We start from the raw sequence: 25,934 nt of genomic DNA, 5'->3' as shown, positions 1-25,934 counted from the left end.
CCTGGAGTCCTCTTGAGGCATAAGGCATCACTTTTTCAGCCTGTGTTGTATTCTGGGAGAGGATTGTTCTGATCTGATCTGTGACTATGACCTCCCTCCAAATGTGAACAAAAGAATGACACAAACACATTTCATACATACCAGGGCTACATACATACATACATACATACATGCATACATACATATGGAATAAAATTATGAGGATTAACTTTAGTATTTGTTAAAGGTGCCCTTCCACCAAAAACATTTAATACTGGCTCTTTTTGAAATACCATAGTTCACTCCAAGTTGCATATGCATGCTGCATGTGAAAATGTAATTCTACTCCCATTCCCTGTATTAGCTTATGAAAGAAAATAGTCGGAAAAACGAGCAAATCTGAAAAAGCCCTACGAACTTGCGTCACTTCGAAAATTAGTATTCATGGCCTCGCCCACCTTGGCTTGTGACCGCCCACGGGAAGAAAGTTCGAATTTAAGCGCGAGGAGAGATAGTAGAGCCCATCTCGTCAGTAGCTAACAAAGAGGACCTAACAGCAAGTTGAAAACATGTCTGAACAAGTTCATGCCTGTGTTATTTGTGGCAGTAACACATCAACGTTGCATTTCTTGCCCAAGATAGAAGAGGTGAAGAAGAAATGGTTGGAATGTATCTTTGGAACACCACCAGCAAAGTATAATGCAACGTTAGTACTGTGTTCTGATCATTTCAACCACAGTGACTTTTCAAACTTCGATGCCTTCAGTAGTGGTTTTGCTTCGAGGTTGTTTTTAATACCTGGATCTGTACCATCAAGACGATCAACCACCAGCTCATAAGCTGTAAGTAAAACATGAACTTTTTGTTCGAAGGTTTTTGTTACAAAATAGCATGTTCATATTATCCACGTTAGCATGCATGACATGGTCACAAGCTAGGCAGGGATGAGAATTTTCCGCTTTTCGGCGGATTTCCGCTTTTTCTGAGTAAAAAAAACGACCTTTTTGTATTATGCCAAATCCGTTGAGAAATTTTTTTTTATTAATTTCGGGGGGTTGGGGTATGTTCCTTCATGCTGTTCAAACTTTATTAACTCCAACGATGTTTACATATTATTTGTAAATCGCCATCTTTAGTCTCGTTTAAATCTCGTTGAATGTGATGTAAAATTCGTGTTATCTACATTGTCATTGGTCAAAACATCAATGTCGAGACCATAATAGCCAATCAAAACAGTTTATACAAAGACACCCACATCCGCTTGTTCTGACCCACTGGAGGTAGCGTCACAGTGCTGTTAGCCAATCAGAGGTAACACGTTTACTGATTGCTGTTAGCCAATCAGAAGTAACATGTTTACATGTCATGAATATTAATGAGTAAGAGCTGAAATCCTGTCGTTCTCCCGCCACCAAACTAGAACAGCCTGAAACAGGAGAACCACGGCATTTTTTTTCACCAAAACCGGCTCACAGGGTATTCATTCATACTAGAGACCACCACACAATTAATGAAAAAACGATGCAATGAGACCTTTAACTGGACCATCACTTAACCCACTGGCATCTGAGAGTATTTTTTGGCGCTCTAATGATTTTGGCATGCTCTGATGATGTCAGTTTCAACAAATCTTGGCAGTATTTTCGAAGTCATATGACTTTTGTTGTCTTCAGCACAAGTTCAGCAACAGTAAGATCTACGGTATGTAGTATGTATGTCATGATTTTACTTTTTAAAAAATAACCGATAAATGAAAATGTTGTAAAAAGCAGTTTTAGAACTATGCTGGAATGTGTGAAAAATTATTCCCTTACCCCTTGTGATGTGAGCTGTTCATCACTTGAGGTGATTCTGTTGAGTCTTAGGAATGTATCAAGCACAAAAACTTAAATATGCTCCATTGATTTTGACAATTAATTGGCAATCAAAAAATTGTCCTATTGTTTTGGGATAAAGAGTTGGCAGTGGAAGGGGTATTTAATGAGAAGAGTAAAAAATCCCATTCTATTCAATGAGAAGAGTGAATACCCCTCCCACTGCTAACTCTTAATCCCATTAGGTCAAGTGATCAAAATGGTTCATCACAATGGGTAAGGCAATGCTTTTTTCACACATTCCAACCAAATTCTAAAACTGTTTTTTTTTTTACAACATTGTCATTTATACAGTGGTGCTTGAAAGTTTGTGAACCCTTTAGAATTTTCTAGATTTCTGCATAAATATGACCTAAAACATCATCAGATTTTCATACAAGTCCTAAAAGTAGATAAAGAGAACCCAGTTAAACAAATGAGACAAAAATATTATACTTGGTCATCTATTTATTGAGAAAAATGATCCAATATTACATATCTGTGAGTGGCAAAAGTATGTGAACCTCTAGGATTAGCAGTTAATTTGAAGGTGAAATTAGAGTCAGGTGTTTTCAATCAATGGGATGACAATCAGGTGTGAGTGGGCACCCTGTTTTATTTAAAGAACAGGGATCTATCAAAGTCTGACCTTCACAACACATGTTTGTGGAAGTGTATCATGGCACAAACAAAGGAGATTTCTGAGGACCTCAGAAAAAGCATTGTTGTTGCTCATCAGGCTGGAAAAAGTTACAAAACCATCTCTAAAGAGTTTGGACTCCACCAATCCACAGTCAGACAGATTGTGTACAAATGGAAGAAATTCAAGACCATTGTTACCCTCCCCAGGAGTGGTTAATCAACAAAGATCACTCCAAGAGCAAGGCATGTAATAGTTAGCGAGGTCACAAAGGACCCCAGGGTAACTTCTAAGCCCATGTTTACATTAGACCGTATCAGCGGATCATCAGATTAATGTTTTTAAAACGATTAGTGTGCACACAGCAACACCAATACACGATTTGCGTGCACACAGCAACGCCAATACACGGATATGCTCGGCTCCGCAGGCATCCTGTGCTCCAAATCACTCCACCCTGAACAGCGAGTGCCCTCTGGAGGGTGCGCACTCCGGCCCTGCGCAGCTCACACAGCACGCGAGTGAAGTGCACAAGCCACGATTCGGGACTGAGCCGCTGTGTGTGTGATCCCAGCGCATATCACTTACTACTTGCAAGTGGAAGGATGGCAAGCCTAAAGACAATCATAACTACACAATGGGCAGTATTTGCATCAGTATTTGCAGTATTTTCATACTTTTATACTCTTTAATGAAAGGTGATACAAGGCGGAAGTCCGAGCTGTTTTTCAGCAGTCGCGTCACATGACCAACGCCAGCGAATCAGGAAGGTGGATGTCACAGTGACGTTGTCCAATGAGACGCCAGCTAGAGCGCAGCACAGCGTATACGCATATTCTGAATGTTTACACAGCACCGGAGCTGACACGATCTGGATTGAATACGTGGACGCTGGCGGATTCCCGTTTCCCGGCGTTTCCAGGCGGTTTAATGTAAATGGACAGTGCATCCGCGAAGAAAATGAGACAGATACGGTCTAATGTAAACGTAGCCTAAGCAACTGAATGCCTCTCTCACATTGGCTAATGATAATGTTCATGAGTCCACCATCAGGGACATTCCACCGAATGGGTGCCATTTGCTTGTTGTACCACTCCCAAATTAAACTTAATTTGATTATATCTTTTCAACACTGATTATAATAACACATATTTAACTATTCAAAATGTGTATTGGTCAACCTCAGGCTACGTTATTTATTATTTTTTTTCAAGGTTTGGAAGTCAAAGATGGCTGCATATTCTTTATCTGAGTAACAGGACTGACAGTAACAGGACTGAGTTTTTAGCCTAGGATTAGCTAATACATGGAATTAAGCCACATGGCGTCATCGCTAATAGCATGACCACACTTAGCACATTCTAGTGATTTTACCAAAAATCTGTATTTTTAAAATAAACAAATATCATATAAGAAATAATTTAAGTAACAGGACAGTGTGTTGACATTGACCTTATCAGTCAAAGTTAAAAAATCATCAAATATACAGAAAAGTAAATGAGAGAACTAACTTTTGGTCTTTCCATGGCCTTCAGACGACACAACTGATATAACTTCCTGTTGAGCATGTAATTTATGGAATGTTCCAATTTTGTCAGATGGGGTAATATGTTTGGGTAACAGGACTGAGTGAAAACCCAGGGGCACGACTAAAATGTGTATTTTAACTAAGATGTTGTGGATTTCTTATGAAAAATATATATTTAAACCATGGATAGGATATGGAGTCACACAACATTGCAAAAGAAATACTGTTTCTGAAGGATTTTAATCATATTTCATTGTTAAGTATAAAGTTAGAGTGCAGGGACAGGTAACACATGCTATTTTTCAGTGTTTTAGGTAGTTTTTATTAATCCTTACAATTATATATCTTAAATTTGAAATCAGATCAATGTGCAGGACATTCTGCATAATAAGGAAATGTATTTTAAAGTACATTTTTATGTGCATTTATACATATAATTTTCTAGGGACGGAAATGGCACCGATTCGGTGGAATGGCTCATCAGGAGAACACTGAACAACAATGGTGTGTATCGCAGGGTTGCAAGGAGAAAGCCACTGCTTTCCAAAAAGAACATTGCTGCTCATCTGCAGTTTGCCAAAGATCGCGTGGACAAGCCAGAAGGCTATTGAAAAAATGTTTTGCGGATGCATGAGACCAAAATAGAATTTTTGGTTTAAATGAGAAGCATTATGTTTGGAGAAAGGAAAACACTGCATTCCAGCATAAGAACCTTATCCCATCTGTGAAACATGGTGGTGGTAGTATCATGGTTTTGGCCTGTTTTGCTGCATCTGGGTTTGCCATCATTGATAGAACAATGAATTCTGAATTATACCAACGAATTCTCAAGGAAAATATCAGGACATCTGTCCATGAACTGAATCTCAAGAGAAGGCGGGTCATTCAGCAAGACAACGACCTTAAGCACACAAGCCGTTCTACCAAAGACTGGTTAAAGAAGAATAAAGTTAATGTTTTGGAATGGTCAAGTCAAAGTCCTGACCTTAATCCAATCAAAATGTTGTGGAAGGACCTGAAGCAAGCAGTTCATGTGAGGAAACCCACCAACATCCCAGAGTTGAAGCTGTTCTGTATGGAGGAATGGGCTAAAATTCCTCCAAGCTGGTGTGCAGGACTGACCAACAATTCCCAGAAATCCTGAGTTGTAGTTATTGCTGCACAAGTGGGTCACACCAGATACTGAAAGCAAAGGTTCACATACTTTTGCCACTAACAGATATGTAATACTGGGTCATTTTCCTCAATAAATAAATGACAAAGTATAATATTTTTGTCTCATTTGTTTAACTGCATTCTCTTTTTATCTACTTTTAGGACTTGTGTGAAAATCTGATGATATAGAAAATTCTAAAGGGTTCACAAACTTTCAAGCACCACTGCACGTTTTTTTTTTTAAAGTACAATCATGATATACGTACTATATAGATATCATTGTCGCTGAATTTTTGCTGAATACAAAAACAGTTAAATGACTGAAAATACTGCTTAAATTTGTTGAAATTGAGAACATCAGAGCATGCCAAAATCATTAGAGTGCCAGAAAAAGACAATGAAGGAAAGAGAACGAACACCGTACATGTTTTATTTGCTCAAGAAGCATTTGCACTCCACCACATGCATATCAACCGATATGTTCATAAGAAATAAAAGAAATATTTACACTTACTTGAGTTGATCTTCGGCTGGATTGAGTCAAAGTTCAAAATGACACCGCTCATCATCAGTGTCACAGTTCTCAAGATCCGATTAGCTGCTGAAATTGAATCACTGTCCTCAATCATCTGAAGTGTCTCCTAAACATCAAATCAGCATGCTATCTCACAAGTTTTACCTCCAAACAGGTAGCCTAAACTATGGCTGACACATTTTATCCTGTTTATGGTGGGTGTTCCCACCGTGAAAGAGAAACCAATCGAGGCTGAAAGAACGAAAGTTATTATCATTCCTTTACCATGTGAATAGTCTTTTATGAATGCATAAGTGGGCACTCAGCACTCCGACTCAGGTATGAGTGAGTAAGGTGACAAGCTTTATGTTTCATCTAATTTAGGTAATTTTAAAAAATATAATATTATTTGGCAGTGGGCACATAAAGTATATAGTATAAAGTTTCCGTCAATATGTTTATCATGCTTGTATGATAAAAACTCATGAAGATATTCATCTAAATACATGACCTACTCATTCTAAACCTGCAGAGCTTCACCAGCGAAGCTCTCGACCCCAGAGGGTTAAAGTAAAATCCTGTGATACTTATGTTGGCACTGCTACAATGATCTAAGCTGTTTTGAATGAGGTAATGGTTTCCTGAACTAGTGTGGCTTGTAATTCAATCACTTGGTTCGATAACATTTCCTTTTCTTTTGTCTGGCAATGTTTCCTATCATTTTTGTGTGCAATGCTATTGTATTTATTTTTTGTAGCTTTATTGCATTTGTACTGCTAACACTACCATTTATCCATTCTGCAGCAAGATAAATTCCTCATCTTTCTTCTGATGGCAGGAGGCTTTTCACTCCTGTAATATTGGCAGGTAGTTCACTGTCAGTAATAGGGTTACCACCATCTCACCAGCTTCCTCTTCATTCCTGAAGGAGATTTCTAACTTGGGCTGGCTAGAAGGATTACTATGGGGAGTGGCAGAATCCAAGATTTTCAATATATGACTAAACTTTGATTGTTGGTTCTTCTCTCTATCAGAAGTCAGTCACTCCAATCTTTAGGGATGAGATTAAAAGATTATCAGATGAGTTGCATAGTATTTGTGGCCATCATAGCCACTCCACTTTGCCCACCATTGGCTATGACAGTGTGATCAGCTGCTTTAGTCAAAGTGAACTTTATTGTCAATCAGACCATGTAACAGAATTACACAGAGGATTGAAACTGTGTTTCCCCAAACTCCAAATGTGCAGTATTAAAAAATTGACGCACAACTAAACAAAGTGCACACAGACATGAACAGATAAGCAAATTAACACAACATATAGACAGACAGTGGGCATACAGTTCCCAGAATACTCACAGTGATCCAGAAATGTAGTCAAGTTTGAGGTAACATAGTCCAGAATTGTAGTTCCAGAAATGTAGTCAAGTTTGAGGTAATGTAGTTCCAGAAATGTAGTCCAGAAATGTAGTCAAGTTTGAGGTAATGTAGTCCAGAATTGTAGTTCCAGAAATGTAGTCAAGTTTGAGGTATGTTACTGGGGTGCAATAGTACAAGTGTACAATATTACAAGGTGCAGTATGATTATTCTTATGATTATTCTTAGCACTATGGTAGGGAACACAGCAAGATGGAAAGGAAGATTTCAAGAAAGGAAGACTTCAAGCCTGATACTTTCCTAATTTGGCTTTTACTTGGGAGAATCTTGGTGCTTTATCTTCCACTTGATCATTTAGGCAGATATGAGCAGTTATGTTGCTCTGATAAGGTGGGGATCAACACTCACTACTGTGTCAGAACTTTCAGCAATGTAAGCATAATCTGCTACACCTGGGTCTGGGCCAGTATTATCAATTTTGGCATTATTTTCTGACTTTTCTGACATGAGAAATCTTTTACTTAAACTCTTCAGCCTCTCCTTTTGCAATGGGGCCTCCTGAATCTTGGGTTGCCATGTAGGTTCTATTCTTGCTAGATTCAATAGACAGCATATGCTCATCAGTAATACCTGAAATAGACCCACCTATCTTTTTTTCTATCTTGCATTTGACCTTGTCATGTTTCATTTCTTGGTCTCCAAGTTCCAGTGCCCATCTCTGCCCAGCACTTATTAATATCTATGTAGGTCCATCTTCTCTTGCTATGAAACATAAATCCTTGTTAATTTGCAAAATCATTTGGCAGAGGCCTCTGCCAAATGATTTTGCAAATTAACAAGGATTTATGTTTCATGGCAGAATAAGAGCTGGGCAGAGATGGGCACTTCAGGTATTCTCATTCTCAGACATGGACATCTGCTAAGAGCCTCCTAACATTTGGCCTTGTTTTCTGATTCCTGATTCTTCCTGGCTTATTTCCCTGCAAGTATTGACCAGGCCACTCTTAGGTGGGGTTTACATTAGACCGTATCAGCGGATCATCAGAGTAACGTTTTTAAAACGATTCGCGCGCACACAGCAACGCCAATACACGATTCGTGTGCACACAGCAATGCCAATACACGGATATGCTTGGCTCCACAGGCATCCTGTGCTCCAAATCACTCCGCCCTGAACAGTGAGTGCCCTCTGGAGGGTGTGCACTCCGGCCCTGTGCAGCTCACAGAGCGCGCGAGTGAAGCGCACGAGCAGTGATTCAGGACTGAGCCGCTGTGTGTGTGATCCCAGTGCATATCGGGTATGCGTGTCACTTACCACTTGCAAGTGGAAGGATGGCAAGCCTAAAGACAATCATAACTACACAATGGGCAGTATTTGGATCAGTATTTGCAGTATTTTCATACTTTTATACTCTTTAATGAAAGGTGATACAAGGCGGAAGTCCGCGCCGTTTTTCAGCAGTCGTGTCACATGACCAATGCCAGCAAATCAGGAAGGTGGATGTCACAGTGATGTTGTCCAATGACAACGCCAGCTAGAGCTAAGCACAGCGTATCCGCGTATCCGCGTATTCTCAATGTTTACACAGCACCGGACCAGACACGATCTGGATTGAATACGTGGACCCTGGCGGATTCCCGTTTCCCAGCGTTTTCAGGTGTTTTAATGTAAACGGACAGTGCATCCGCGAAGAAAACGAGACAGATACAGTCTAATGTAAACTTGGCCTTACATTCCTTCTCTTTGAAGGAATGAGTCACCATTTGTCTTACTTTTTTAATATTCCACAACCATCTTCTTGGCTTCTTAATCAGTTTGCATTTTACCTTTTGCTATCTCTGAAGTGGATTTAATGTGAGACACTTCTGATTATGAACCTTTATGTCCACTAGCTATTTTGGCTTTTTATGATCATGGGGTTTTTGATTTCCCAGATATTGTTAGTAAGTTCCTGTGATTGGAGACATGCAGTACTCCAGATGCATATCTAGAAGCTATGGAGATGTTTGCTGTTTTACCTTTAGCATACTACTGGGCTGCTGCCAACTTTGTTTTGTTTTTTGGTCTGTCTGTCTATTGTCTGCTCCATCTCTGCCTACTTTTGCCTTCTTGTTCACTACTTTCAATTAAGTACCTTTCATCCCACTTTTGGGCAGGAGTTGGTGCCATCTGCAAAAAGAGTCAGGTCCCATCCTCCTGGTGTAGGGAGTGTGTTTGGGATGTTGTGGTTTCTGTTCTAGCCAAGTGAGACAGCAATGTGGAATGCCTCATTTCACGAGGGCTCATTTTGGGTTGTATCATCTGCCTTGCTTGGTAATGGTGAGGGTAGCCTGTAGTAAGTAGGTTTTTAGTATTATACAAATTAACTTAAATTTCAGTGGGCATTACTAATCAATCCAAAAGGAATTGGTTTGAGGCACAGAAGCAGGGGAGAAAACAAATTGACTTTGCACCTTATTTTACAAGAGGTATACATGATTTTAGTTTTGAAAGGATCAGTAGAACCTTCAGTGGCTTCAGCTTGTGGAACAACCAAAAGTCACAGGGAGCAAGGTTGCATTTGGTACTAAATGGACATACTGTTCAAGAAGAACTACTTTGTCACACGCTTGTGAAATTCCTCTTTGCATTTAACCCATCTGAAGCAGTGAACACACACATGTGCACGCACACACACACACACACACACACACACACACACACACACACACACACACACACACACACACACACAGAGCAGTGGGCAGCCATGCTAACAGCACCCAGGGAGCAGTTGGGAGTTAGGTGACTCAGTCAAGGGCACCTCAGCCCAAGGCCGTCCCATATTAATTTAATTGCATGTCTTTGAACTGTGGGGGAAACCGGAGCACCCGGAGGAAACCCACGCAAACACGGGGAGAACATGCAAACTCCACACAGCAAGGCCCCCACCGGCCGCTGAGTTTGAGGCGGCTGGGCTCAAACTCAGAACCTTCTTGCTGTGAGGCCACCATGCTAATCACTACACCACCGTGCTGCCCAGTTTCGCAATAATCATTCAGTGTTCACCCTGTCAAATACCTGTTGAAAGCATTTGACATAATCAGGGCATATTTGTACAATGATGCTGTAGGGGAGAGTGGGGTAAGATGAGCCACTTTTTACATTTTTCATCATAACTACATGTTAAAGCCATTTTTGCTTCCAGTCGACACACCATACCAAATTTCAAAGTGTACTGTTACTATCTGAGCAAAACATAATTGATAAGCTCTTATGGTTAGAGTGATATTACCTCTTGAAAAAAAAATGTCAAGTGGCTCAACTTACCCCATGCACGGGGTAAGATGAGCCACTGTGTGGGGTAAATTGAGCCAACACAAAACATGTTAGGTTAACAAAGTAAACAACTTTTATTATTAGAAATGCAATCAATGAATCAAGTCAAGTCAATCAAGTGGGGGATAGGGCCGTTGCATAGAGAAGGGGAGATGAAGAGAGAGGTGATAGAATGAGATGGGATAGGGAGGGATAGATAGATGGATAGAGAGAGAGATATGTGTAGATAGATAGAAAGAGGGATGGTTAGAGAGGGAATGAGAGATATACTATATTATAGAAATTACTAAAACAGTAGAACAGTGCCAAAAGAATCTTATTTCTTTCAGTAGGTTAAAACATTGCTAAAACATGCAGCAATCATTCCATCAATCATTCAATCATTTCATCATTATTCAATGTTCCAAGCATTCAAATGGCAAGGGAACACCATTTGCCTCTCCCTCCGTGCTGTCCCCCCAACAGTAAAGGGGCGGGGCAATTTTTTCACAATATCCTGTCTTGACAGGACAGCCTTATCTTTCTCTTTGAAGACAAAGGTTGGCTTTCTTGCAGAGCCATGGCATGACCGGCTTCTTTTGAGAAATCTTGCCTCTATTTCGAAGACATCCAATTTGATTATCTGGCCAATGAAGAAATGCACTTTCTTCTTCCCTGTGTATTTTGCCACAACATAATCCCCCACATCTAACAACTGGTCTTCCTCATCTGATGTCATATATATATATATATATATATATATATATATATATATATATATATATATATATATATATATATGTTGTTGTCATATATGACCAGTAAATGTGAAAACTTAAGTGTCATCCATATTGGGTAAGCTCAGCCACCAATGGGGTAAGTTGAGCCAGTGGCTCAACTTGCCCCACATCTAATGGCTCATCTTACCCCATGGCCACCATTTTGTAGAAAAATGCTAATAAAGGGGATTAGGCTAATCAAAATTATTTTTATTAGCATTCATATCATAGCTTAGAAAGCCACTAACTTAACCCTAATGTGTCTAAATATTATTCTGCTTTTGTCTTCTCTAAATCATCTTCACTGTGGACAAACATGGAATTGACTTAGAAAGCACAAAAACACATTTTTATAAATATGTCCCTCACCTAGTTTGACATGTGGTGCTCCTCTCCACAAGTGTAAGTAAATGGTCCCGGCCCCCTTTGAATGTGGTCACATGGTCACATTTGTTTACTGTTTCTTAGAAACAGGGGGTGGCTCATCTTACCCCCTGGCTCATCTTACCCCGCTCTCCCCTACACCAAAATTCAGCTTGATCTGACTGATGGTTGTTGATAAAACTTTTATTTTAATTTAAGTCCATCCCCTATAAAGTACTTACTTACTTAATCCTCTTTGCCCCGAGTGGGGCATAAGGCCAATAACAAGTGCCTCCACTTTTGAGGATCTTTAGCAAGATGTTGTGCCTTGCCCCATGATAGATTTAACTCAGATTGCTCAGAGGTGATGGTTCTTCTCCAAGTGGTCTTAAGTCTTCTAGGCTTCCGCCTTCCAGGGGGTGTCCACATTAGAGCAACTTTGGGGATCCGCTGTTGGTCTATGCATAAGACATGCCCGAGCCATCTCATGCGTCAATGTTTGATTTTATCAATCATGCTGTGGCTTCTGGTCTTTTTGTATAGCTCCTGGTTAGATATTACTGCTGGCCAGAAGATACCACAAATCCTTTTCAAACATCTATTGTGAAAAACATCCAGCTTCCTCATATGACTCTGTACCACTCTCCAACATTCTGAGCCATATAACAAAACTGACTTGACATTGCTGTTATATATTCGGATCTTCATGCATAGACTGTACTGTTTAGACTTCCAGATGGAATGAAGTGCAGCAAAAGCACATTGTGCCTTTCCGAGGCATGCAGTGATGTCTTTGCCTGCTGCATTATCAGAGCTCACAATACTGCCCAGATAGGTAATTTCATCTACTCCCTCAAGTGGTTTGCCGTCTGCTGTGATGGGCACTGCTGTAGTTGGATTGATATACATGGTTTGTGTCTTGGTGGTATTTATGTTCAGACCCTTCTGGTTCGCAAAATTATGCAGTCTTTTGGTCTTCTCCTGTAGATGGTTTTGATTGGACGACAACATGGCTAGATTGTCAGCAAAATCCAGATCTTCCAGCTGGGAAACTAGAGTCCATCGGATACCTCTTGGTTTGTCTGCTGTGGTGTTCTGCATAATCCAATCAATGGGAAGGAGGAAGAGCATAGGCGAGATGATACAGCCCTGTCACACACCAGACTTCACACAGATCCACTCAGATAGGTTTCCATCGATGACGACACTGCATTCGAAATGTTGGTAGAACAGCTCTATCAAGGTAACCAGCTTGGGAGGAATCCCTATGGCCTTAAGAGCTTCCATAGATTATCACGATGCAGACTGTCAAACGCCTTCTTAAAGTCAATAAAGTTGATGTAGGGGGACAGTTCCATTCTAAACATTGCTCAATGATATTTCTCAGAGCAACTATATGGTCCATACATCCTTTACCCTTCCTGAAGCTGGCTTGCTCTTCTCTCAGCTTGTTGTCAATAGCTGCATCAATTCTGTCCAGAAGGATTTGACAGAACACATTCTGATGGTACAGAGAGCAGTGTGATGCCTCGACAGTTATCACAGATGTGGAGCCTCCCTTTCTTCAGGAGCTTTACAATGAGGCCCTTAGTCCAGTCTTCTGGGATGATGTTTGAGTCCCAAACAGAATGGAAGAATTTTGTTAGGATCTTAGTTGAGGTATCTATATCGGCCTTTAGCATTTCTGCATGGATGCAGTCAACTCCACAGGCCTTTCCATTCTTCAAGACTTTGATGGCTAGCCTGACTACTTCTTCACAGGGTGGCCCAGTGTCAATGTCCAAGAGAACTTCTGGTGTTCCTATAGTGGCAGGGTTTCCCGGCTCTGGTCTGTTAAGGACTTCACAGAAATGTTCCACCCAATGTGCTGCTTGTTCATGCTTGGTAGTGATGTTATTACCATCCTTGTCTTTCATGGGGGGAGAGTGGCAGCTCTCCTTGCCACACAGCTGTTTGGTGATCTTATAAACAGTACTCAACTCCCCTCTAGCAGCAGCATGCTTGGCTTCTCTTGCAAGTTCATCCATGAAGGACCTCTTGTTGCTCCTTGTGATACTATTCGCCTCACGATCTTTGGTCTTATAGGCCATCTGGGCCTGCTCTAAGAGCCTTGGTGATTTAGTGCTCAACAATTTGGCCTTCAGGTCTTTCTTCTCTCTGACTTTCTGCCACATTCCTGGTGTTATCCATTCCCTGTTCCTTTTCTTTCTGTAGCCTAGGATATTTATTGGCATCTCAACATAGGTGTTCTTTATGGTCTTCCACTTAGTATCCACGTTGCATTCATCGTTTGTATCAGCGAGAGCAGCAAAGCTTCAGTTTTATCTCAAATTCTTGGTTAGTCTTAGGGCACTTTAGTCTGGCAATGTCTAGATGTTTCCTTGATGATCGTTCCATCGCAGTTTTGTGCAGTTTAAGCTTGATGGTTTCCACTAGGAGATGGTGATCGCTATATACATCTGTGCCACGGCATACTCTCACATCTATTAGGGATCTCTGCCACTTTCCATTAATTGCAATATGATCAATTTGGTTAGATGTTTTATCATCCAGCAAGATCCATGTAAGCTTATGAATGTTTTTATGTGGGAAGATGGTTCCACCAATGATGCAGTTGTTTTCTAAGCAAAATTCAGTGAGACACCTCCCATTGCCATTCATCACTCTGCAGCCATGTTTCCCCATAGCTCTTTCAAAGTTCATATTGTTGGAGCCAACTTTAGCATTCATATCCCCCATGATCAGAAGCATATCGTGTGATGGAACTTGAAAGACTGCAGCCTGTAGCTCTTCATACCAGCTGTCTTTGTCTTCTTGCTCTGCTTCATTAGTTGTTGCATAGCACTGAAGGATGGCAAGCTTAGAGTGCTTAGAGTTGAAGTGGGCTCTGATCAATCTTTTACTAATAGGGTCCCATTCAAGCAAGGTCTTGGCTTTAGCTTTAGAGAGTATGATGGCAATACTGCATTTGTGACGTTCTGAATGCCCTGAGTACAAGATAACCAATCCACCTCTTGTCACCTGTTTACCAGCTCCTGTCCAGTGACATTCACTGATGCTGAGAATATCTAGTTGGTACCTCTCCATTTCATGTAGGACTTGGGCTGTCTTAGATGTTTTGCACATGATGCGGAGATTCCATGTGCCCAGGCGGATCTTGGTCCTAGGCCCGAGTAGATTGTCTGTCTGTCACACTTCTGACTTCCATTTGTGGGCTTTCATCAGTAGTGATCATACTGCCAGATAATTGACTCGAATCCACAGCAGGGCCATCAATAGCTTTAACGGTAGTATTGGTTTCTGTAACAGATTGATTTTTACAGGGTGGGGTTGTTGACCCCACGCCCAACCCCCAACCTGGAGGACCAGGGGCTGAATTTTGTCTGACATCTATCCCCAAGACCTGCCCGACATGGTAGAATCTTCCAGAGACAGCGCCCCTGTCGGTATAGCTCTCAGGGGTCACTGATGCACGCAAGCCCCCCACCACAACAAGGTATCAGTACCATGGGAGGATCCCCTATAAAGTACCCTCCCCAAATTTTTGCATGTGTCCATCCATTCCAGTCTTTGATCCAGATAGGATTGATTGGCATGTGGTGGCCATATTGTTGATACATGTTGATATTTGTTTGATAATTGGGATACAGACTCAGTACTTTTATCTTTTATCAGTTCATTTGCCCTATCTGGAGTGGAAACACCCTTTTTTTCTTCATAATTTTTCAGGAGAAACATTTATTTCAAAAAAGTACAAAATTTTAATCTCTTTCAAAGTAGGATTCTTTGACTTCAATACACTTCTTGTATTGCTCCAGCCACTTCTTGAAGGCCCCCTTGGAGTCCTCCAAAGTGAAGGTGTTAAGGACCCTTGTCACAGCCTCCTTCATCTTCTCAATGTCTTCAAAATGATGGCCCCTGAGGTTCTCCTTCAGCTTGGGGAACAACCAAAAGTCACAAGGAGCAAGGTCTGGACTATAGGGAGGGTGAGGGACAGTTTTGATGCCCATCTCTGTCAAGTAATTGGGTACCAGGATGGAATTGTGGACTGGTGCATTGTCCTGGTGCAGGTGCCACTGACCCAATTGGAAGAGCTCTGGCCTTTTGTGATGAAATCTCTTCCTGAATTCCCTCAAAACCTCCACATAGTACTCTTTGTTGACCGTCTGGCCAGAGGGAAACCAGTGGATGTAGAAGATGCCCTTGCTGTTGAAAAAGGGGATCATCATGAGCTTCCCGGTGGACTTGCTCTGCCTGGCCTTCTTGGATCTGGGGGAGCCAGGATGCTTCCATTGGGCACTCTGTTTCTTGGTCTCTGGATCATAACAGTAGATTTAGCTTTCATCACAGGTCACCAGAGACTCAAGTACTCTTGGATTGGAGGTAATGAGTTCAACCATCTCCCTGCTGTCACCAACACGTCTTTCCTTCTGTTCATCACTGAGCACCCTGAGAACAAACTTTGCACAAATTTTGCGCATGTTCAGATCTTCATGAATAATTCTGTGTACAGTCACCACACCAACTCCAAACTGTATACTTATTGTCTCTATAGACACACAGCAGTCCTCATCCAGAAAATTGTGAATTTTCTCAACCAATTCTGGTGTTCTGACGTCCCTCTCCCTCCCACACCTCTCATCGTCTCTCACCTCCTCTCTGCCATCCTTGAACCTCTTGTGAAAAACAGATGTAATCCAACAGATGCTCATACAAGGTAATCCATAAGCAGTCTGGATCATTTCATAAGTTTCTGTAGCGTTTTTGCCCAGTTTAAAACAACTTTATTGCCTAGTGAGCTTCCAAATTGTCTTCATGTCCCAACTGCATTCTGCAAACTAGTCAGCTGTGACGAGCAGTGTTTAGTAGGGTGTGTTCAAAGTGTTGTTACAGCTATCTCCTTCAACCTGGAATAACAAAAGTTGGCATGTCGGCATATTAGATGTATAGTAATGCTGTACTAAAATTAAAATAATCTAGGACAAATATAACTGCCTCTCCCAAAAAATTCTCAAAACTTCTGGAATGCCCCTCATACCTAACCTGTCCTTTAGTTCCTATAGAATCCTCATCCATGCCCTCTGTCACCATCTTCTTTCTACTTTCTTGCATTCTTCTTCATGCCATTTCTTTTTTTTTACTGGCACACCTTGCCCTTCTCTTTCTCAATCCAGTTCTTTTCCTGCTTGCATTCATCTCCTGCTACTGTCACTCTTTTTTTCTTTCTTCCATCTTGCTACTCTGCTCTGATCCTGCTATTTTCTCTCTTATCCACCACATTTTTGTTCTCTCTCTCTCTCTCTCTCAATGGAGGGCCATTAATTTTATCTTCATGCACCTCAACATTTTATTTTTTTTCCACATTACCTCTCTTTGTGACATCTGCATCCTCTGCTCCAGCAGTCTGGATAATCTCTTGATCCATAACTTTCATTTTCTTTAGTGTCTCACTTCTTCAGTTAACATGAGTACTACTTCTTGTGTTACCAGAGGGTGCTGATTTGTTGGCTGCTTGGTCTCATTGTCTGGAAGTTTACTCAACCAAGCTACTTGCTTAGCAACAAGCATCTGGGTTCCAGTTTAGTTTTCCGACCTGCATTTTGAGGTCAGGGTCTGGAGGTTCAGGGCTCTTTTCTGTGAGCAGTACTTATCTTCAGCTAAGCATAGGATCAACACCTCTGAGTGGTTTTAAATTATCAACAAAGTATGGTATCATCAACATTTATGAGTGCCATTCAGTTTTGCCTGGAGTGTGCATGATCAAGATATTTCAACCCCTCATGATGACTTTGATATGTGGTTTTCGCTAGCTCTGGAGGAAACTTCCCAAGCAGTTCAGAATGTAAGGAAGTAGGTTATATAGGCAACCCAAGTTCAACTATTTAGTAGAAGACCAACAGGAAATTAAATTAAATGAAAGGTAACTATTTTACATTTTATTCTAGTCATGGTTTTGGGAGTAAGAAGCTGAGTAGGTCAGCCTAGGTTTCTATATCCCTGGCCACAGATTCCAGCAATGCCTGGGGAATGTGCCCACCCCAACTGTGAAATATAATCTTTCTCGTGGGTCCTGGGTCTGCCTTAAAAAAAAAAAAAAACATACAAGCCCAAATCAGAAAATGTTGGGATGGTATGGGAAATGCAAATGAGAAAGAAAACAGTAATTTCTAAATTTACTCACACATGTATTTCATGACAGAGATTATGAACCCAAGCTGTTTCTTGTTTTGTCTGGTCAACATCATTTCATTTGTTAATATATATCCATTCCTGCATTTCAGACTTGCAATACATTCCCAAAAAAATTGAGGCAGGGGCAATTTAGGGCTAGAAATTAGGTAAAACAATTAAATAATCATGATGTGATTTGAAACAGATGATGTCAACAGGTGATTGTAGTTATGATTGGGTACAAAATCAGTATCTAGGAAATGCCTAGTCTTTGAGGAGCAAAGATGGGCTAAGGATCCTCGATTTGCCAACAAATGCATTAGAAAATCATTGAACTGTTTCAAAACAATGTTCCTCAAAGAAAGATAGGAAGGGATTTCAGTGCGTAAAGGGCAAGGTTCAAACTTAAGTGCCAATCCCTCAGATGGCACTGCCTTCATCTATACCTGATGTAACCACATGGGCTCAGGATTGTTTTGGCAAACCTTTGTCAAGCACTACAACACAGAGTTACATCCATGAATGCCAGTTAAAATTTTTTTGTGCAAAAAAGAACCCTTATGTTAAGTGTGTCCAGAAGCACCGTCAACTTCTCAGGGCTCAGAGGCATCTGGGATGGACCATTACACAGTGGAAACATGTATTGTGGTCAGATATGTCTTTATTATTATTATAAAGAAATTGACACTGTGTGCTCTATACCAAAGATGAAAAGGACCATCCATCCTGTTATTAACAACAAGTCCAAACTAGAGTTTGGGTCTGGATAGGGTTGTCAGTGCTCTTGTCAAAGTTAGCTTACATTTTTGTGATGTTAACATTAATGCACAAAAGTGCACTGAGATTTTCAAGCAAAATATACTATCCTCAAATGACATCTTTTCCAGGGACATTTCAACAAGACATTGCAAAACCACATTATCCACACGTTATAAAGGCTTGGTTGCAAAAGAAGAGGGTGCCTGTCCCCTCTGTCCCCAGTAAAGAATGTGTGACAAATTCTGCAACGAAAAATATGACAAGGATGACCCCATACTATCACACACCTTAAGACGTGTTTGCAGGAAGAATGTGACAACACCTGAAACACTATCGCTTTGTGTGTTCAGTCCCTAAACATTATTTAAGTGTTGTGAGAAGGAAAGGCAAAATTACAAAGTGGGAAATGCATTACCATCCTAACTTTTTTTTTTTAATGTTTTGCAAGAATCAAAATTGAAATGCTTTTATTTTGGGAAAAAAAACTAAAAATTCATGAAGTAAAACATCAAATAATGTGCTGTTGTATTGTTTTGAGTGCAATACAGGTCAAAGATTGTTTACAAATTATTGTTTTCAGTTTTAACTTCAATTTCAACATGCCGTCCCAATTTTTTCTGATTTGGGGTTATATTTCGAGAAACATTTATGCTTGTGTTTATAACCCCAGTTCCAAAAAAAGTTGGGATGCTGGCTAAACTGTAAATAAACACAGAATGCAATAATTTGCAAATCATGAAAACCCTATAGTTCATTGAAAATAGTACAACCCCGATTCCAAAAAAGTTGGGACAAAGTACAATTTGTAAATAAAAATGGAATGCAATCACGTGGAAGTTTCAAAATTCCATATTTTATTCAGAATAGAACATAGGTGACATATCAAATGTTTAAACTGAGAAAATGTATCATTTAAAGAGAAAAATTAGGTGATTTTAAATTTCATGACAACAACACATCTCAAAAAAGTTGGGACAAGGCCATGTTTACCACTGTGAGACATCCCCTTTTCTCTTTACAACAGTCTGTAAATGTCTGGGGACTGAGGAGACAAGTTGCTCAAGTTTAGGGATAGGAATGTTAACCCATTCTTGTCTAATGTACGATTCTAGTTGCTCAACTGTCTTAGGTCTTTTGTCGTATCTTCCGTTTTATGATGTGCCAAATGTTTTCTATGGGTGAAATATCTGGACTGCAGGCTGGCCAGTTCAGTACCCGGACCCTTCTTCTACGCAGCCATGATGCTGTAATTGATGCAGTATGTGGTTTGGCATTGTCATGTTGGAAAATGCAAGGTCTTCCCTGAAAGAGACGTCGTCTGGATGGGAGCATATGTTGCTCTAGAACCTGGATATACCTTTCAGCATTGATGATGTCTTTCCAGATGTGTAAGCTGCCCATGCCACACGTACTAATGCAATCCCATACCATCAGAGATGCAGGCTTCTGAACTGAGCACTGATAACAACTTGGGTCGTCCTTCTCCTCTTTAGTCCGAATGACACGGCGTCCCTGATTTCCATAAAGAACTTCAAATTTTGATTCATCTGACCACAGAACAGTTTCCCACTTTGCCACAGTCCATTTTAAATGAGCCTTGGCCCAGAGAAGATGTATGCGCTTCTGGATCATGTTTAGATACGGCTTCTTCTTTGAACTACAGAGTTTTAGCTGGCAACGGCGGATGGCACGGTGAATTGTGTTCATAGATAATGTTCTCTGGAAATATTCCTGAGCCCATTTTGTGATTTCCAATACAGAAGCATGCCTGTATGTGATGCAGTGCCGTCTAAGGGCCCGAAGATCATGGACACCCAGTATGGTTTTCCAGCCTTGACCCTTACGCACAGAGATTCTTCCAGATTCTCTGAATCTTTTGATGATATTATGAACTGTAGATGATATGTTCAAACTCCTTGCAATTTTACACTGTCGAACTCCTTTCTGATATTGCTCCACTTTTTGTCGGTGCAGAATTAGGGGGATTGGTGATCCTCTTCCCATCTTTACTTCTGAGAGCCGCTGCCACTCCAAGATGCTCTTTTTATACCCAGTCATGTTAATGACCTATTGCCAATTGACCTAATGAGTTGCAATTTGGTCCTCCAGCTGTTCCTTTTTTGCCCCTTTAACTTTTCCAGCCTCTTATTGCCCCTGTCCCAACTTTTTTGAGATGTGTTGCTGTCATGAAATTTCAAATGAGCCAATATTTGGCATGAAATTTCAAAATGTCTCACTTTCGACATTTGATATGTTGTCTATGTTCTATTGTGAATACAATATCAGTTTTTGAGATTTGTAAATTATTGCATTCCGTTTTTATTTACAATTTGCTCTTTGTCCCAACTTTTTTGGAATTGGGGTTGTACAAAGACAACATATCAAATGTTGAAACTGAGAAATGTTATTGTTTTTTTGAAAAATTTATGCCCGTTTTGAATTTGATGTCAGCAAAACGTTTCAAAAAAAGTTGGGACAGGGCATCAAAAGACTGGAAAATTTGTGTAATGTTAAAAGAAACTAATTTGGTTAATTGGCAACAGGTCAGTCACATGATTGGGTATAAAAAGAGCATCCCAGAGAGGCGGAGTCTCTCAGAAGTAAAGATGGGGAGGGGTTCACCGCTCTGTGAAATACTGTGTGGGCAAACAGTGCAACAATTTAAGAATAACGTTCCCCAATGTAAAATTGCAAAGAATTTGGGGATCACATCATCTATGGTACATAATATCATTAAAAGATTCAGAGAATCTGGAGAAATCTCTGTATGCAAGAGACAAGGCTGAAAACTGACATTGGATGCCTGTGATCTTTAGGCCCTCAGGTGACACTGCATTAAAAGCAGACACGTGTCTGTTGTGGAAATCACTGTATGGGCTCAGGAACACTTCAGAAAACCATTGTCTGTGAAAACAGTTCATTACTGCATCCACAAATGCAAGCTAAAACCAGATATAAACAATATCCAGAAACACTGCCACCTTCTCTGGGCCTGAGCTCTTTTATGATGGACTGAGGCAAAGTGAAAAATTGTCCCGAGGTCTGATGAATCAGAACTAGAAATTATTTTTAGAAATCATGGACACCATGACCTCCAGGCTAAAGAGGAGAGGAACCATCCGGTTTGTTATTAGCATACAGTTCAAAAGCCAGCATCTGTGATGGTATGAGGGTGCATTAGTGCATATGACATGGGTAGCTTGTACATCTGGGAAGGCATCATTAATGCTGTACGTTCCCCATATACACATCTCAGAGCAATATGCTGCCATCCAGACAAAATTTTTCAGGGAAGGCCTTCCTTCTTTCACCAAGACGATGCCAAACCACTTTCTGCACATATTAAAACTGCATGACACTGTAGTAAAAGAGTCCGGGTGCTAAACTGGCCTGCCTGGAGTCCAGACATGTCTCCTATTTAAAACATTTGGCGCATTATGAAGCACAAAATACAACAAAGGAGACCCGAACAGTTGAGCAACTGAAATTGTATATCAGGCATGAATGGGACAACATTTCTCTTTCAAAACTACAGCAATTGGTCTCATCAGTTCCCAAATGTTTACAGAGTGTTGTTAAAAGTAGAGATGATGCAACACAGTGGTAAACATGCCTCTGTCCCAACTTTTTTTAAACGTGTTGCTGACATCAAATTCAAAATGAGCATAAATTTTTCAAAAAACAATAAAATTTCTCAGTTTCAACATTTGATATGTTGTCTTTGTACAATTTTCAATAAAATATCGGGTTTCCATGATTTACAAATTATCGTATTCTGTTTTTATTTACAGTTTACACAGCGTCCCAACTTTTTTGGAATTGGGGTTGTACATGAAAACTTTTCAATTATTAGAGAGCAGTTTATTACACTTCTAATAATGAAAATACCATGATTTTTTTTCCCTGTTTAATTTTGTAAATGCAAAATGACCTTGGATGTGAGAAAGGTGCTTTATTATTATTATTATTATTATTATTATTATTATTATTATTATTATTAATAATAATTTTTTTTGCATCTGTACACTTACTCAGCTGTACTGGTACAGCTTATATTTTTTGCATTTGCAACCATTTCACAGAAATGAAAAATTAACCTTTTTTAATTAAAAAAACACATTAAAAGGTACAATACAACTATCACATGAATATAGAGCAGTTTATACTGTACAAATTTTTGTACAGTTTAAAATTTGTACAATTTTACAATTTGTACAGTTGTACAATTGTGTACTATACTACTATATTCTAAATCATTAAATTGCACTTTAAAAGCTAGTTTCCATTTGTATACTGTGAATTACTCATCTGTATGGAGGTGTAATTTAGTGTAATGAGATCCTCTAATGTGTAATGGAAACCATACTTTTTGTCACAGAATGGCTAGTCCGGAGAAGTGGCAAGGCAATGAGAAACTTCCACTTGAGAAAAAAGAGGAAAAGATTGAAATGAAATCAATTACCTCAAATGAAGAAACTCCAAAAACCACCAAGGCAAGTTATATTCACTCTTGCACCAAAATAGACACATACATGATACTAGTTATTAAGAGAACCAGACCAGTTGAATACAGTTGCTGTTGAAGGAGTCCTTTTTGTTATGACCTTTTACAAATCTTGCTCAAGAATCATAGATTTTTTGAGAGTAACAGAACACAAGTTCAGTTTCTGATTATAATCCAGACAGTCAGACTGGGAAACACCTACCTCTAGCCACAGATGCCCCCATGGATTTGCCAAAGGGCCATCAAAAATCAGCTTCCTGGTCAGGGCTGTGTTGAGCCACTTAAGAGGGACTTGAATTGTATACTTCTGTGGACACAGACCATGCATGGTGCATGATGCAGGTTTCATCATCAGCACAGTCCATGCGTTCTGTCTGTGCAGCACAAAGATTGTGTCTGTGCTGAATTAATTGCGCATGTGTGAAAATGACCGTGCAGTACTGCATCAGGTGGGTTATAACAAAAACGCCTTAGTGTGCATGAGTTAAATGTATGCGCTGAGATGCGTTTCGCAACAGCAGAAATTCAAGTATACTTTGGAGACACCCACGCACATCCGTGTCCACATTGGGTTAAGCTGCACCCGTGGAAGTATACTCCCCCCCCCCCCCCCCCCCCCACCCCCAGAGGGTCAACTATTAAAGTAAAAAAATATTTTACGAAATCAAAATTTGAAAATACCAAATACAACTATCCTGTTAAAGTATAGCAATTGATATTCAAAGATAATAAAATACTGTTTATATACCACATACACACACACACACACACACATATACAGTAATATATATAAACCTCAGATGAAAACAACCTGACAGTTGTTATATTCATCTGGTTTCTAAACAATGATTTACTTTTCAGGGGTGACATATTGAAATCTCTTTGTGTTTTTTTTTTTATTTATTTATTTATTTTTTTGTCACCTGAAGTTCTTTGTTTGTTTATAGAAGTTAGTGAGGACCACACAATTTTTAGTTGGGCCCTGATGAATAAATAAAAACATAAAATTGAAAGAGGTTTCTTTTTCCCATGATTGGCTTATAGAGGTCTGTAGGTTTAGCTCATGATGTGCAGTGGTGCTTGAAAGTTTGTGAACCCTTTAGAATTTTCTATATTTCTGCATAAATATGACCTAAAAAATCATCAGATTTTCACAAGTCCTAAAAGTAGATAAAGAGAACCCAGTTAAACAAATGAGGCAAAAATATTATACTTGGTCATTTATTTATTGAGGAAAATGATCCAATATTACATATCTGTGAGTGGCAAAAGTATGTGAACCTTTGCTTTCAGTATCTGGTGTGACCCCTTGTGCAGAAATAACTGCAAATAAACGTTTCCAGTAATTGTTGATCAGTCCTGCACACCGGCTTGGAGGAATTTTAGCCCATTCCTCCATACAGAACAGCTTCAACTCTGGGATGTTGGTGGGTTTCCTCACATGAACCACTTGCTTAAGGCCCTTCCACAACATTTCGATTGGATTAAGGTCAGGACTTTGACTTGGCCATTCCAAAACATTAAAAATGTATTCTTCTTTAACCATTCTTTGGTAGAACAGCTTGTGTGCTTAGGGTTGTTGTCTTGCTGAATGACCCACCTTCTCTTGAGATTCAGTTCATGGACAGATGTCCTGACATTTTCCTTTAGAATTTGCTGGTATAATTCAGAATTCATTGTTCCATCAATGGCAAGCCGTCCTGGCCCAGATGCAGCAAAACAGGCCCAAACCATGATACTACCACCACCATATTTCACAGATGGGATAAGGTTCTTATGCTGGAATGCAGTGTTTTCCTTTCTCCAAATATAACTCCTCATTTAAACCAAAAAGTGCTATTTTGGTCTCATCCATCCACAAAATATTTTTCCAATAGCCTCCTGGCTTGTCCATGTGATCTTCAGCAAACTGCAAATGAGCAGCAATGTTCTTTTTGGAGAGCAGTGGCTTTATCCTTGCAACCCTGCAAGGAGACCATTTGTTCAGTTGTTCAGTGTTCTCCTGATGGTGGACTCATGAACATTAACATTAGCCAATGTGAGACAGGCCTTCAGTTGCTTAGACATTACCCTGGGGTCCTTTGTGACCTCGCCAACTATTACACGCCTTGCTCTTGGAGTGATCTTTGTTGGATGATGACTCCTGGGGAGGGTAACAATGGTCTTGAAATTCCTCCATTTGTACACAATCTGTCTGACTGTGGATTAGTGGAGTTCAAACTCTTTAGAGATGGTTTTGTAACCTTTTCCAGACTGATGAGCATCAACAACACTTTTTATGAGGTCCTCAGAAATCTCCTTTGTTCGTGCCATGATACACTTCCACATATGTGTTGAGATCAGACTTTGATAGATCCCTGTTCTTTAAATAAAACAGGGTGCCCACTCACACCTGATTGTCATCCCATTGATTGAAAACACCTGACTCTAATTTCACCTTCAAATTATCTGCTAATCCTCGAGGTTCACATACTTTTGTCACTCACAGATATGTAACATTGGATCATTTTCCTCAATAAATAAATGACCAAGTATAATATTTTTGTCTCATTTGTTTAACTGGGTTCTCTTTATCTACTTTTAGGACTTGTGTGAAAATCTGATGATGTTTTAGGTCATATTTATGCAGAAATCTAGAAAATTCTAAAGGGTTCACAAACTTTCAAGCACCACTGTAGCTCTTGGGCTTTTCTCTTTATGTCTGAGCATTAAATGGTCTGACCCTAGACTGAATTTGCTGGGGCATCCACTCCTGGGCAACTACAGTATCTTGAAGGCTCTCTATGGAGGTGGGGATGTGGTGGAGCCCTGGTTTGTGAATGGAGAGCAGAGCTGGGAAAAGTGTATGATGAGGACCTACACCTGTGTGGGATTTTTTTGAACAAGTGTTCTGTATTTCAGTGAGTGGTGGTAGGGATAAAAGGGGGAAACACAGAGAACAACACAAGCTGATCACCTCAGAGGCAAATGTGTGTGTTTCAATATGCTTAGTTAAATAAAATCACTGAAAAGT

The 25,934-nt window shown here is 40.0% G+C and overlaps 1 protein-coding gene across 1 annotated transcript in view; it reads left to right on the top strand.

The window, feature by feature from the left end:
* Positions 1–25,934, top strand: part of cacna1c (calcium channel, voltage-dependent, L type, alpha 1C subunit) — an 880,695-nt gene that overhangs the window by 429,422 nt on the left and 425,339 nt on the right. Inside the window, exon 17 of the mRNA XM_060902748.1 lies at positions 22,796–22,910. Within this exon, the coding sequence (XP_060758731.1) occupies positions 22,796–22,910 (115 nt within the window). The remainder of the gene's footprint in view (positions 1–22,795; positions 22,911–25,934) is intronic.

Source organism: Neoarius graeffei, chromosome 21, assembly GCF_027579695.1.
Source record: "Neoarius graeffei isolate fNeoGra1 chromosome 21, fNeoGra1.pri, whole genome shotgun sequence".
In the NCBI taxonomy this organism is placed as follows: domain Eukaryota; kingdom Metazoa; phylum Chordata; class Actinopteri; order Siluriformes; family Ariidae; genus Neoarius; species Neoarius graeffei.
This window is presented reverse-complemented; position numbering and strand designations above follow the sequence as displayed.